General features: G+C 32.0%; 1 protein-coding gene across 9 annotated transcripts in view; it reads right to left on the bottom strand.

Moving 5' to 3' along the window:
* Window positions 1-6165: 6165 nt before the first annotated feature.
* LOC113509169 (CD151 antigen) overlaps window positions 6166-13342 on the bottom strand; it is a 240211-nt gene continuing 233034 nt past the window's right edge. For all 9 annotated transcript variants that reach the window (XM_052902805.1, XM_052902807.1, XM_052902809.1 and 6 more), the window contains 3 exons: window positions 11032-11205; window positions 8788-8937; window positions 6166-7895 (listed from right to left, as the gene is read on the bottom strand). In XM_052902805.1, coding sequence (XP_052758765.1) covers window positions 7752-7895; window positions 8788-8937; window positions 11032-11205 — 468 coding nt within the window. In that variant the 3' untranslated portion in view covers window positions 6166-7751. The remainder of the gene's footprint in view (window positions 7896-8787; window positions 8938-11031; window positions 11206-13342) is intronic.

Raw genomic sequence — 13342 nt, 5'->3', positions numbered from 1 at the left:
GGTATTTAAGTAACGTTCCAATTTACCAATGAGGTAATAAATTCGATGTGGGAAACTAAACTGTTCTGATTATTAATAATTTAATGATAACATAATTAGTCGCACGTACTCTAAAAGTATGTAAGTAATATGAAAAACCAATTCAAATAAAATTGGTAACAACGGTTTTTACCTAATACAATTATATCTAGGTATAAAATTATTAGGTGACTCAGGACAGTTTCTTATGGCAGCTTATTGGGGAAGCCTATGTTCAGCAGTGGACAAATAATGGCTGATAATGATAATGACGAATAATGATAATGTTGAAAAATTTTTGTATTTTTAGTTGAATCGTGATTGACATGGGATGCAATCATCTATGTACTCTATTTTGACGAATAAAATAACCCTGCTACGTCCCGTAGGATAAGTCTTCATCTATGTATGGCTGTGTAGTAAGAATAATAATATATTACATTCTATTAATATCATACCTAGATGTAATTAGGCACTTTGTAAAAACGTTATACTTAAACGATGAAATGGAATTGCACGCTAGTGATATATACCTCCATAGAAGTATCATAGATAAATCTTTCCTGTTGCCTTATTTATATTGTACGTACCTACCTTATTTTTTTTTTAATGGATGATAATGAAATCGTAGCCCCGCCTGCGCTGGACCGCGAGGAGGTCGACCTGATAGGGTTTATTGCTAGCGATGGGGTTGCTAATCCCCAATACTAACAATCCCTTTCCCCCACCTACCTTATTTGCTAAATAACAAATATGTACACAATAGTTAATTTTAAACTTTCGCGTTGTTTACACATATTTTAAATACACTATTGGGATAACGCGATGAAAAATCATTACAGGTAAATAGTATAAAGAAAAAAGTCTATAGGTAAATTGCGCCATGTCGTGGTCACGACGTGGTGTGATCCACGTCGAAACGTCGGCAATAAAGAATCAGATACCTATTACCTATAAAGGTTTTTTCATCGTATTAAGTCTCGATTTTGTATTTAAAATATGTACACGTTCAGTTATTATCATAGATAATATAATACTGGTCATTATAGTTTAAAAATAAAAAGGGTTGTTTAAGACACAAGAAAGACACCACACAAACCTTTTGCTTAATATAGGAGAGTATAGTTTTTTCTTCTGGCAATGCTATCTGTTATTGTAGGCGATCGTATGGTGAGCTTAATTTTGTTCACTGCAGTCTTGAAACGAACTTGCAGCTCATTCCTCATGTTTTTAACTATGTGCTTTGTTTTTATCTTCGGTGATCTTTCATCTTTCGAATACTGTTCTTATAATTGTGATTATATGTAAAGGTCAATTATGAGCGGAAAGTATATATTATAAGAAAGAAAAACACCTTTTATCTGAATAATCACAAAGGAAGTAATTTTATCAGATTTTTTGTTAATAAAAACGTTTAATTTAAGTACATGTTCGAAGTTACGATGGTGGTTGTATTAATGTGGACAAAAAATGCTGACGTACATATGTGTTTAGTGTTTATGTTTGGATTAGTGTGAATAAAAGATTAAAACTGTATCACGGGTTTACCCATAACAGTCAGTGACTCGAACACATGAAAATTGAAAATGTAACAACAATGCTATAGGCTTATAAAACTTTTAGCAGGGGAGGGCCCGGTACCCGGCTTAGGGCGTGACGTCTGTTTACATTATTTTTTTTAAACATTAACATAATTTCGTGTTTTGTATGTTAATTTGTACCTATAATAACTACAATTACAATTCTTTATGACTTCTATAAATATACAACGTCCGCTATGATTTCGAGCAGTAGGTAGGTACACATTAAAACAAGGGGAAAGGAATTGTTAGTAATAGGGTCTAATGAACCCATTGCTAGCAATACACTCTATCAGGTCGACCTCCACGTGGTTCCCCCTGGAAACTATCGTGAACAATTCTTGTTGAATTCGTCACAATGGGCTAACAGATCTGCTTCATCCTCATCTATCATCCTTCACTGGTGCCCCGCCGGTGTATACCGATGGCGCGTGCGGGGTTACCATTCCATTATCACCCATTAATACAAAAAAATGTACCCATTGTTATTTAGTATTAAAATCTCTGGTTTATGTTTACACATTTAATTGTATATGTAGGGATTTGTTTTTTTAAAGCATGTACGAGCTCTGGAACTGTTACCTATGTACCTAATAGCTTTTCATTTAGTTACCTCGGAGTTTCTGTAGTAATTGGCTGTTTGCTTAATATGGTACGTGGCCTTTTACCTATCATCGAACTGCTTATCACTAACAGGGAATTTATCCATCATCGTCATATCAGCCTTTTATTAATAATTGTCCACTATTGAAAATAAGTCTCTCCCTTAGAGGGCTTTGTCAGTAGTTGTCACGCTTGGCAGGTGAATTGGCTTGCCAAGCGTGGAGTCGAGTTGGTAAATAATTTAAATTTCTTTGTTAACCATTTACTTTAATAATTAAAGATTGTGTCCCATAAAATAAACTGTCTTCAATTGTGATAGAACCAATTGATCTATTAAACTGCTGCACTGATTTTGATAAAATTTCAATGAGATCAATCTGTATCTTTTCAGATCAAAAAAAACCAATTCGGTGTGACGATCACATCGATGATCACAAAAAGTGACGGAGTTATGAGGTAACAAACATACAAAAAGAAATAAATACGACCGAATTTAGAATATCTTTCTTTTTGAAGTCGGTTGAACATATAGTAGTCAGGTAATATATGGAAAAATTGTTGGATAATATAAAGTTTTCTAAATTGAAGCATTTAACAAAGACACTGGCAAGTAAGCGTAAGCAGAGGCCAAAACAGAGGGAAAAAAACGCACAAGATTTTGAATTAAACTGTATTAAATAACAAGAATATTAAAATATGATGATCACGTTTACAATATTCGAATTAAAATGTTACATTTCTTTGAAGAATACAACCGTACGTAAGATTGTGTCAATACAATGTTAATAAAGGTACATTTATATAAAAAAATTCTCTTACTGGTAAATAATTAAGTAGGTATATATTTTTAATGTTCATAATTAGTTATATATACCCCGTTTTAAGGGTAATATGTAAGTAAAAAGTACCCATGGTGATTTTCCATAGACTAGCGTGGGTTGATGCAGGCTCTTAATGTTTACATTTTTATTCAAACTGATTGGGAAAAAGAAATAAAATAACTCAATAGATTTATGTTAGCCACATTATATCCCTTTTAAGTTATTCAGTGGAAGAATTATTATTTGAAATAGAAGAAATCATCTATTAATTTAAATACCTACATAATATTTATGTAGATGTATCTCTCGCAGATGAGTGTCAACGGCAGTCGACGCCGCAATCTAATTACATTTAAATTAACAATTAAATCATTTGCTAACTGTTAAAAATAATGATATTGTGTAACACGATTTTTCTTAATCGCTAGATTGGTTACGTACATTTTATATGTCAATGTCAATGCATTATTTGCTAATAGTGATCAACCGGCAATAGATAAAATAAAAATTTATTATTTAACAAAAACACAAAGTTACAAAAAGATAGAATTAGCCAATTTATAATAACATTTTTAATTCTCTTTTTTTTAAACAAGTGCAACTTTTTAAACACTCTGCAGAGACAGCACCAATATTTACTATTGGTGTAGTCAATATATGTGAAAATAGAAGATTGACAGCAAATATGTAGCAATGTTTGTCTATCGCAAACTGTTTGCAAGATGAACCAGGAGCAGATTTATATGAACAAAAAATAATTCAGAGCTCCATATTGTAATTGTCATTGATAAACGCTCGTTTGGGAGTAGGCAATCTATTATACGGTTGTAACCTTCTGTACACCACAGTAAAATAACTGAAAAGAAATATTAGGGTCGATTCTGAGGCACAATTTTTCTAAATCTATCTCTATATAATATTTTAGTTTGTTAATTTCGCGAGATTACTATTTTAAGGACCATTATAAATTAAAATTACAATATTTTTGAGTTAAAATCTATTAGAGATTTAGTTCACATTGGTCCTTATTATAAAGATTTCGCTATATTATCAAATTGAAATTCTAATCGTAGAGATAGATTTAGAGAAATGGCGCTTCAGAATCGACCTCAATATATAATTAACTTAGATTATGATTATTAAATTAAAAATTAAAACATAGTACCCGTAAAAATAATTTATGAAAAAACATTTTTTGGTTTTAAGTAGAATAATATAGACAAACAACGATGTGTAAAACAATCGAACAATATACTAGTACCTATCTATGAGATTCCGTACTATACTAGTGTTTTTAAATTATTAATAATAATAAAAAAAAAATTGTAACTTAATTTGAAACTTATTATTCTAGTTAGAATATTATAATTATAGATGAACCTACTTATCTGCTTTGCTTCGCATGTTTTTTTTTTATAATAAAATATAGGCATGTTACTCGTTGTCAATGTAGCTTTCTACAGGTGAAAGAATTTTTAAAATTGGTTAAGTATTTTTGAGTTTATCCATTACAAAATCAATTTTTTTTCTTTTTAATAGTATAGACAACAGATATATGCGAGGATGCAGAACTGTAAGCGTTTGTACTTGGCCTTCTACATATTTGCTATTGCATATAGTCAAAAGCGTTGGTATTATATAGCAGTGTGAATTTCCAGTGATTAAAGAATGGGTAGAATGGGACTTATTGAGTAGGTATTAGAATTATCTCATTATTCAAACTTAAATACCCTTATGATCCTTTTCTAAATCAGTATAAATCTGTGCCTTTGTGCCTGTGGTCGTTTTTTAAATAAGTAGAAATCGGAAGTACATTAGTTTGATATAACTACATAATACAAATGTAGCTAAATAGTAAGATGGTTATATGAGTATTTAATTTCTATAATTCATTATTGTTATATTTCCAATGAGTTCCCATGCGTAGGCATTATCATTCTAGTGTATAAATAATAAAATTACGTCATCAATAATTATGATGACAATTGACTAGTAATTTATTGTGATTGTTTAAAAAGAAATTTGCATTATTTCCCTGTATACTCATATTGTATAAGTATGTACACACTGTGAAATTATTTATTAATAACTTTAACAATAAGCCGGCCTTTTGTAATTCATTAGTGAATTGTATATTTTTTTCTATTATTATTAAACTAGTGGAATAGAGTGAATAAATAAATAAACCTAGATTGTAAGTACATCAGGTGGTAAGATATTATACAACTTATTTTGGGCAATTAGTAATTAATATAAAATAGTATTACATTATTATAAGTACAAAATAAAATAAAAAAAAATATATGAGCTATGCCGCTATTTTACATTTATAAATTATAATTAAATGACTCAATAGTACGGAATCCCGGATCCATAATGTTTGCAAATATTACTTATCTATTACTTACTTATTAGTAAGGCACAATACAACTTAGGTATAGTTTGTTAAACACGTATTAGTGTACTACGATAGATTAAAATCAATACCTATACATTTATTTGATGATTACAGCTGACATGGTGGCATATAAAATACAGTTTTATTAGATTTATTATTTATACATAGAACATTTAAAACAAAAAAAAAAAGCAATTTTTGAATATTTATGAATTGAATTCAAATGATAAATACAAAAAAATTGTTACAATAATAATTTTTATAATTTCGTTTTATGTTTTACAAATAGTGCAAGCGATCGATATGTCATAATAAAGTGAATTGTGTTTAAAGTAAAATGTTATTAGACGAAAATAAGTGTGCCATGGCGGTGGATACTCTGTGGATTACGAAAGTTTTGCACAGTGAAAAAAAGTGTGTTTAGTGTAAAAAAAGAAGAAATAGGACAAAATACTTTTTTATTTTTAACAATATTATTGAAATATGTTTTTCATTATTTATTCATTCTTTAGCATTATTATTGAAATATGTTTTTCCTTGTCACAGCCTGGTCAACTTTGGGACATTATTTACTTCGATCCTTATGGTGACTTTTACCGAATAAAAAAATAAAAAATAATGACGTGGAGTAGAATAGATAACGTATATTATTTTAGAGAATATATTAATAATATTTTTATTAGTACATTACTGCAGCGGCCAGCAACTGAGGCATTGCCTAGTTGTGGCCAAGGCTTGTATAGTACTTTTCTCAAACAATGCGCGGAAATCAAAAACACAATTTTACTTTTTAAATTCAATGACGAATAACGAACAATAATAATTTTTCACGCGCCATAATGTTCCTTTGTTTTTTTTTTAATAAACAGCTTTCTATTTGCAAGCCAGTTCGAAATTTAAATAAAAACTTTTATTAGTTACCTCCTTGGTAGCCATGTTTCGAAGTAAAAGGTCATTCCATTTTTAAATTATAGGACAGATATGAGTTTACATAGTAATTTATCTAGCTGCAAAACACGACAGTTATGGATTTTCATACATTTGCCGGCCGCTGCCCGCATGTATCTGGCCGGTACGGCAATTTTGATTTATCTCGATTGAAGATTGTCAAAATAATGCACACATTTCCAAGCATGTTTGAGAAAATATTATTTTATTTATATTTTACTGTTATTGTTTAGTGTGTAACCACTTTGTGAGTGGGACAGTTATTTTACAGTAGGTATGTGAGTTTATTTTATTTCTTCGATGTTTCTACCGTGTTAAGTACACAACGGCCTAAGGTATCTATAACAAATATAGCACCATCTTAAAATACACATATAACAATTCTCATCTAACATAATTATTCGAGCGTATGACTTAGATACATTTTGATATAAATTCGGTCACGTTTAACACCTAATTAGCTACTGGCTAGACATGAACGCTCTTTAAATTCTATACCGTTATGTAACATTAAATGAACACATGAAATGAAATGTTAATTATTATACTGCAATATTGGAAAAATTAGAGTTAAAAAAAAAAGGAAGTTTTGTTTTATATTGCACAAAAACTTATCTGTAAAAACTGGCCAAGGGTTTGCAGAATACGCATTAATATTCTTATAGGGTTCCGTAGCAATTGTTTAAGATATAAAACTTAGTTCTTGCATTACTAAAAAAGAAAATATTTTACTATTGTAGTAACGAAATCTGATATATCTCGAAAATCGGGAATTTAGTATAATACTCTATTAACTGAATATTTGATGCATAATTTCACTGAAATGAAATTGTTTTTTAACCTTTAAGATCACTATTTTATATTACCTTTCTCCAAAATACAACGAATACCGAAAGTGAGCTGTAAAAGACGATTTTTGGCATATCTAGATTAATAAACAGTGATATAAACATTATAAAGATTCAGTATGTCATTGGCTACGGAACTCTAAAAATATACTGTCAGCAACTGATAATCTTCGTTGCACAGTGTTCGATTCTCGGTCGGTCCAAGTTAAGAAAAGAATTTTTCGAAAATGCTCGATCCTAGGTGTTCTAGTTTTAACGCCTTAGTTCGGTGTGGTTATGTGAAAAAAATAAATAAAAAAAAAAAAACTACAATCTAAATGCTAACATTATCGCTGATAGTGGATATAGGCACGTTGCCGCCTTTTTCTGACGAGGGGTGCAGCGGACATGGGGGCCGCTTCGTGCTCCGCTTCGTTCGAGAACTTTCCATTCTTCTCTGAGAGCTGACTCGACCTTGGTACTTCGTCAAGTCGCCGGCCGAGGCTGATTTATCGAACACTTTCCGGTTCTTGCTGGCCGACGGCTTAGGCCGAGGTCAGTCTATAACGTGTTTTATTTTAACGTAGAGCACGCAAGAGAAGAGGAATCCGAAGATCGGTATGACCGACATTCCGACGCCGACCGCCGCCAGAATTATTAGGTGGTCTCGAATGTGATTGGTAAACTGCCGTATGCAGCCCTGGAAGAAAGAATATATGTATTTTTAATTAAAAAGTTAGGTAGTAAATAAATAATAACTAGATTGACATTTAATCTCTATCAATCTTGTACTCGTATGTTTGCATATTTATATTTTTATGTATGTTTTTATGATATATATTTCTATATGTAAGTAGTATTTGTTTAATGTATACATGTAAATATATTTATGTGTCCATAATGTGCAGTAGTTCTCCATTGTATGTGTTGTATAATTTGTGAGTCAATATAATACGTCTGTAACTGTTTAACTACAATAATTTTTACTTTATTTCACAGTATAATTAAATTTCTGTTTTGCCAAAGGTTAACTGGGAGAGAATGCTATATAGCATTAAATCCGCCTTTTGTACCAAAAATTTTTTTGTTATATGGTCGATAAATAAACTGACATTGACCAATTGTATTCACAGAGTGAACTAAATGTATAAAGTATGTAAATCTAAGGAAGAAGTTAAAAGTCTAGAACCAAGTTATTTGTGTATGGAAAGTTACGATATTCTATTCTATGCTTAAAATAGAATCGGTTCTATATACACTAGAGTATGATATTATATAATAGTCGTTTGTATAGGCATTTATGTCTTTCTAGTATTTCTGCTGCTGAATCTTTTGCATGGCTACGTCAGTTTGAAGGGTGGGATATGGCAGTGAAATTACAAGATACAAAGTACACTTTAGTTTTCAAGAATAACAGCTTTTGAGAGGTACCATTACATGTCATTACAGTGTATTCTGTGAATATCTGCGGGTCTCACTTCCCATTAGAACTTCCCTTTAAGCAGCTGTAACAAGCTGTATAGAAAAGATATCGCTCTGTAAATATCGAAGGTAGTTTCGATGGCAATTTTATGTATGTTAGCGCTACTAACGTTGTGGTAGATGTTCGAGGGGTGATCCCTGACGCCGCAGCGGTTGGTGACAGTTTTGCAGCAGGAGTCCGGCACCAGCAGCCGCGGGTCGTGCTCGTGCCACGCGCTCCGCCTCCAGTCCTGATAACGAACAGCGCCGCAGCATTTGAACTGAAATATCAAATCTTGAGTCAATAAGGAATCCTTGCTAATATATTATTATATTATCCGATAGCTATACAACATCATAGATATAATGGTATTATAAATGTTATCGCTTTAAGCAGGACCTGTAATGACATGACTTTGTTAATAATGCAGATTCTCAGTCCCATTCCTAATAATACACCTTGTCAGGTCGATCTCCGGTTTTCCCAAGAGACTACAGCATGGGTTTCTTAAAAAGGGGAGTAAAGAGGTTTTGTCAGGGTTAGCAATGCGCACGTAATACTCCTGGTATTACAGACGTTCATAGGCTACAGAAATGACCATCAGGTATGCCGTATGCTTGTTTGCCCCCTAAGTGGCATAAAAAAATCTCCCCGTAGTCCCTCTTGGAAACCATCGTGCTGAACTCCAGATGTATTCATGACAATAGTCTAACTGACCTGCCTTTACATTTTCACCTATTTTTTTTATTATTTATCATCCATTAAAAAAAGCATTATATATGTATATTTTATACATGTAGAGTATTGATAAAAAAATTCAATATTGTATAGACAATGATTTTTGCTTACGTAGATGTAACAATGAACGTATCCACCATATCGCAAAATTTTTTTTTTATACCACTGAGGTGGCAAACAAGCATACGGCCCACCTGATGGTAAGTGGTTACCGTAGCCTATGAACATCTGCAATACCAGAGGTATTACGCGTGCATTGCCGACCCTAAAGAAACCTCTTTACCCCCCTTTTGAAGAACCCCATGCTGTAGTCTCTTGGGAAAACATCACGTTTAGCCATTTCTATTTTGACACAAACAGGTATACGAGTATACGGTGAAGTTCAAACGATTACATTAAAGAGTACATTTGTCTTATAACAAGGTCAAGGATGATTATCCGAGTATTATTAATATGAATACAATCGACGTATTAATTTATAGAAGTTGTTTATACAGATGTAGGTAAGTACTTATATCATCCAATGCGATGAGTCATTTGATGTACGTAGGTAGGTAGGTATATTTAATCTATACATAGAAATACTATGTATTTTAAAGAAATTTTCTAATTTCTATATGTAGAAATAAAGGCCTTTCGTCGTAATCGTCAATTTTATATTATTTAGGCGCATTTAGTAAATAATCTTTAGCATGGACTTTTTTATCCAAATAAGCCCTAGTCCACCTGACTTTCCTCTTTAATACCTACATATATATTCGTGAGTCTGGAGTTATAACTTATCGTAAATGTAGGATACTATAACCGATTGTAATGGAGTTTTAATAGCTTCATCACTGGCAATATATCTTATTATCAGAACAACCTCCACGTGGTTTCCTCTGAAAACTGTCATAGTTAATTTTTGAATTCATCACGATGGGCTAACTGACCTAGTTCCATCTTCACCTACCATCATTCACTGGTAGCCTGCCAACGTATATCGATAGCGGAGGCGGGGTTACTATTTTTCGTTTTCACCCAAAAAAAAGTTGGAATTAGTGGTGGCGATAGGGATTATTAGTAATAGTGTTAACACATGAAAACTTTTTGGTATTTATAATAATTTGAAATTAATTAAAATAATAAACTTATTCTTTTTCTAGCTGTCAACAAGTCTTTTATTTCATAAAATTTAAAATATTATAAATAAAAGCAAAATACAGCTAGAACACTAACAATGGAGTCTGCCTCATTGCTGGCAATATAACTTATCAGGTCGACTTCCATGCGGTCCTCTCTGGAAACCATTGTGATTAATAATCATTGAATCCGTCAAAATAGGCCAACTGACCACACTAGTCCCCGCCAGTGTATACCGATAGCCCAGGCGGGGTCACTAGTTTTATTTTCACCCATTAAAAAAAGTAAAGCAGTTATTGGCACTAGAGAAAGGCAATAGTAATGGTAAAATAATTCTAGTACGTTATAATTGTAATATAATAATTAATGTAGTGTTGACACTAAATATAATTCAATATTTGCATACCTATACAGGATGCTGCATGTTATGTACTTACTCGAATATGTAACATCTTACTTTACTGTCTAGCAAAAAAATAAACATGATTTGGTTGAATAGTAAATTATTCCGAACCTCCGTCTGCATGCGATCAACAGCATTAGATATGGTGGTGTCGAGCGCGTAGTTTGACAAGAACGTATTGTTGAGTTCCGCCCGCAACTCGTCTTCCACAGCGACCTCGTAGTAGTACGCCAGACCGCCCGCACCCGCCTCCAGTATGAACGTTATCAACAGGAAGTACGTGTACTGAAATAAAAAAAAATATATATACATATTTATTTATTTATTCATTAGTACATATATGTGTACATGGCGGACTTAATGCTAAAAGCATTCTCTCCCAGTCAACCATAGGGAAGTGTCAAAATACTCGAATGCGGTACTTAGTAATTATTGATATACGTACATACTAAAATTATATATATAAACGAATAAATATATATAAATATCAAATATACTTACACATATATAACATATACTATATTATACACGAAATTGAATATCTAAGGATGAAAGAAAAAAAACAATAACCTATCTATTATAGTGGTGTCGTCTGTATAATAGCAGTTAAACTCATTCCTTTGTTAAAATAATGTCCTATATAATAGGGAGGACCAACTTGACAAGATCCAAGATCTACTGTTTACTGACGAAACCCTGTGCGATCTACCAATTATATACTTCTTAAAATCTCAAATGAAACAGCATAGTTAAGTACACAATTATGTAGCATTTTGTAGTGTTTTTTTATTTTATTAAAAGGGAAAACATAAAACTGAAAATTATTCTTAGTAACTACTTATTTATATTAGTCTTATCTTCCGTTAAATTAGCAAAATATATTTTTTGCCTTGCTACGATTGACTGGACTAATAGTCACGATCGACCTGTTGGCCACACCTACTATATAGGCTTTTATTACACTTTATGTAGCGACACAATTTTTTTTGTATGGGTGATAATGGAATGGTAACCCCACCCGCGCCATCGGTATACACCGGCGGGGCACCAGTGAGAGATGATAGGTGAGGATGAAGCAGGTCAGTTAGCCCATCGTGACGAATTCAACAAGAATCGTTGACGATGGTTTTCAGGGGGAACCACGTGGAGGTCGACCTAACAGGGCATATTGCTAGCAATGGGGCTGTCATACTCCATTGCTAACAATCCCTTTCCCCCCCCCCCTTAGCAACACTATTAGTTAATATCTATTCTTGGGATTTGCTGTATTTCTTTATTTAGTTATTTATTTACTAGTACATCGATAGTGTCACCAATGGTTAGAATACAACACTAAATACGAACATGGTAAGACATATATGCACACCAGTTAAAGATGCACACAGCATTGGCTATATAATAATCATAATATGTGGGAATATATAATTTCTTAAATTATTTGTACTTGTTACAAAAACATTGCTAAGAAGAGAAAGAAGATATTTAGATTGCGTGACGGATTGATGAACAAACAATTGGTATAAGTAGGCAAATAATGCGTACATATTACGTATGTAAATTTTACTCGTGAAGATAAGCATTATCATTATTTAAATAAATTTGTTTATAAGACAATTTAATCTTTCTTTTTTTTTATTAATAAGAACCGCCAAGAAATTCGGCATATTCTCTTTTCAAACAGAAGAATGATATTTTACAAAGGAGTTTAGAATTATAAGGATGTAAGAACAGGTAAGAACCTACGTACGTCTGTAAAAATAAGTTTTTGTTCACAAGTGATTATGATTATATTTTAGGAAGATTATTTATCTAAGTATAAAAAATAAAGGTATAAGGCTCTTGTATATTAATACCGTAACGAAGTAAAAAATAAAGAAAAAATGTAATTGTAATAAAAAATATAATAATTTAAAAATCTTTAATAAACTAATAGGTATTTTGTTGTTAGATCCATTAAAGTCAGTTTCAACCTAGTCAACGTCAACCTAATTTGTATTTGACATTCTTCATATTTGTAGATAACAAATAAAACTTCAATGTCTATACTAATAATTATTATCACATCGATATTTAAAAGTTATAATGCAAGCAAAATTTATTAAACATCGGCCATTAATTCCGCACTATGTCAATTTAGATTACAAAACAAAAAGATAACACAGTTAAGGAAAAATAACATTGATGTTAAGCGATGACTCAACATCAATCTTATTACTGGTTGTCTATCTATAATATTAGGATTGTTTTGATGGGTGAAAATGATATGGTAACCCCACCTGCGCTAACGGGATACGCTGGCAGAGCACCAGTGAAGGGTGGTTGATGAGAATGAAAATAGGTCAGTTAGCCCATCATGATGAATTCATCAGGAATTAACCATGATAGTTTCCAGGGAGAACCGCGAGGAGGTCGACCTGGTTGG

This window comes from Galleria mellonella, unplaced genomic scaffold (assembly GCF_026898425.1).
Source record: "Galleria mellonella isolate WM207_F2 unplaced genomic scaffold, CSIRO_AGI_GalMel_v1 utg96, whole genome shotgun sequence".
NCBI classification, from domain to species: domain Eukaryota; kingdom Metazoa; phylum Arthropoda; class Insecta; order Lepidoptera; family Pyralidae; genus Galleria; species Galleria mellonella.
Note: the sequence above shows the minus strand (reverse complement) of the source record. Positions and strands in the feature narration are given on the sequence as shown.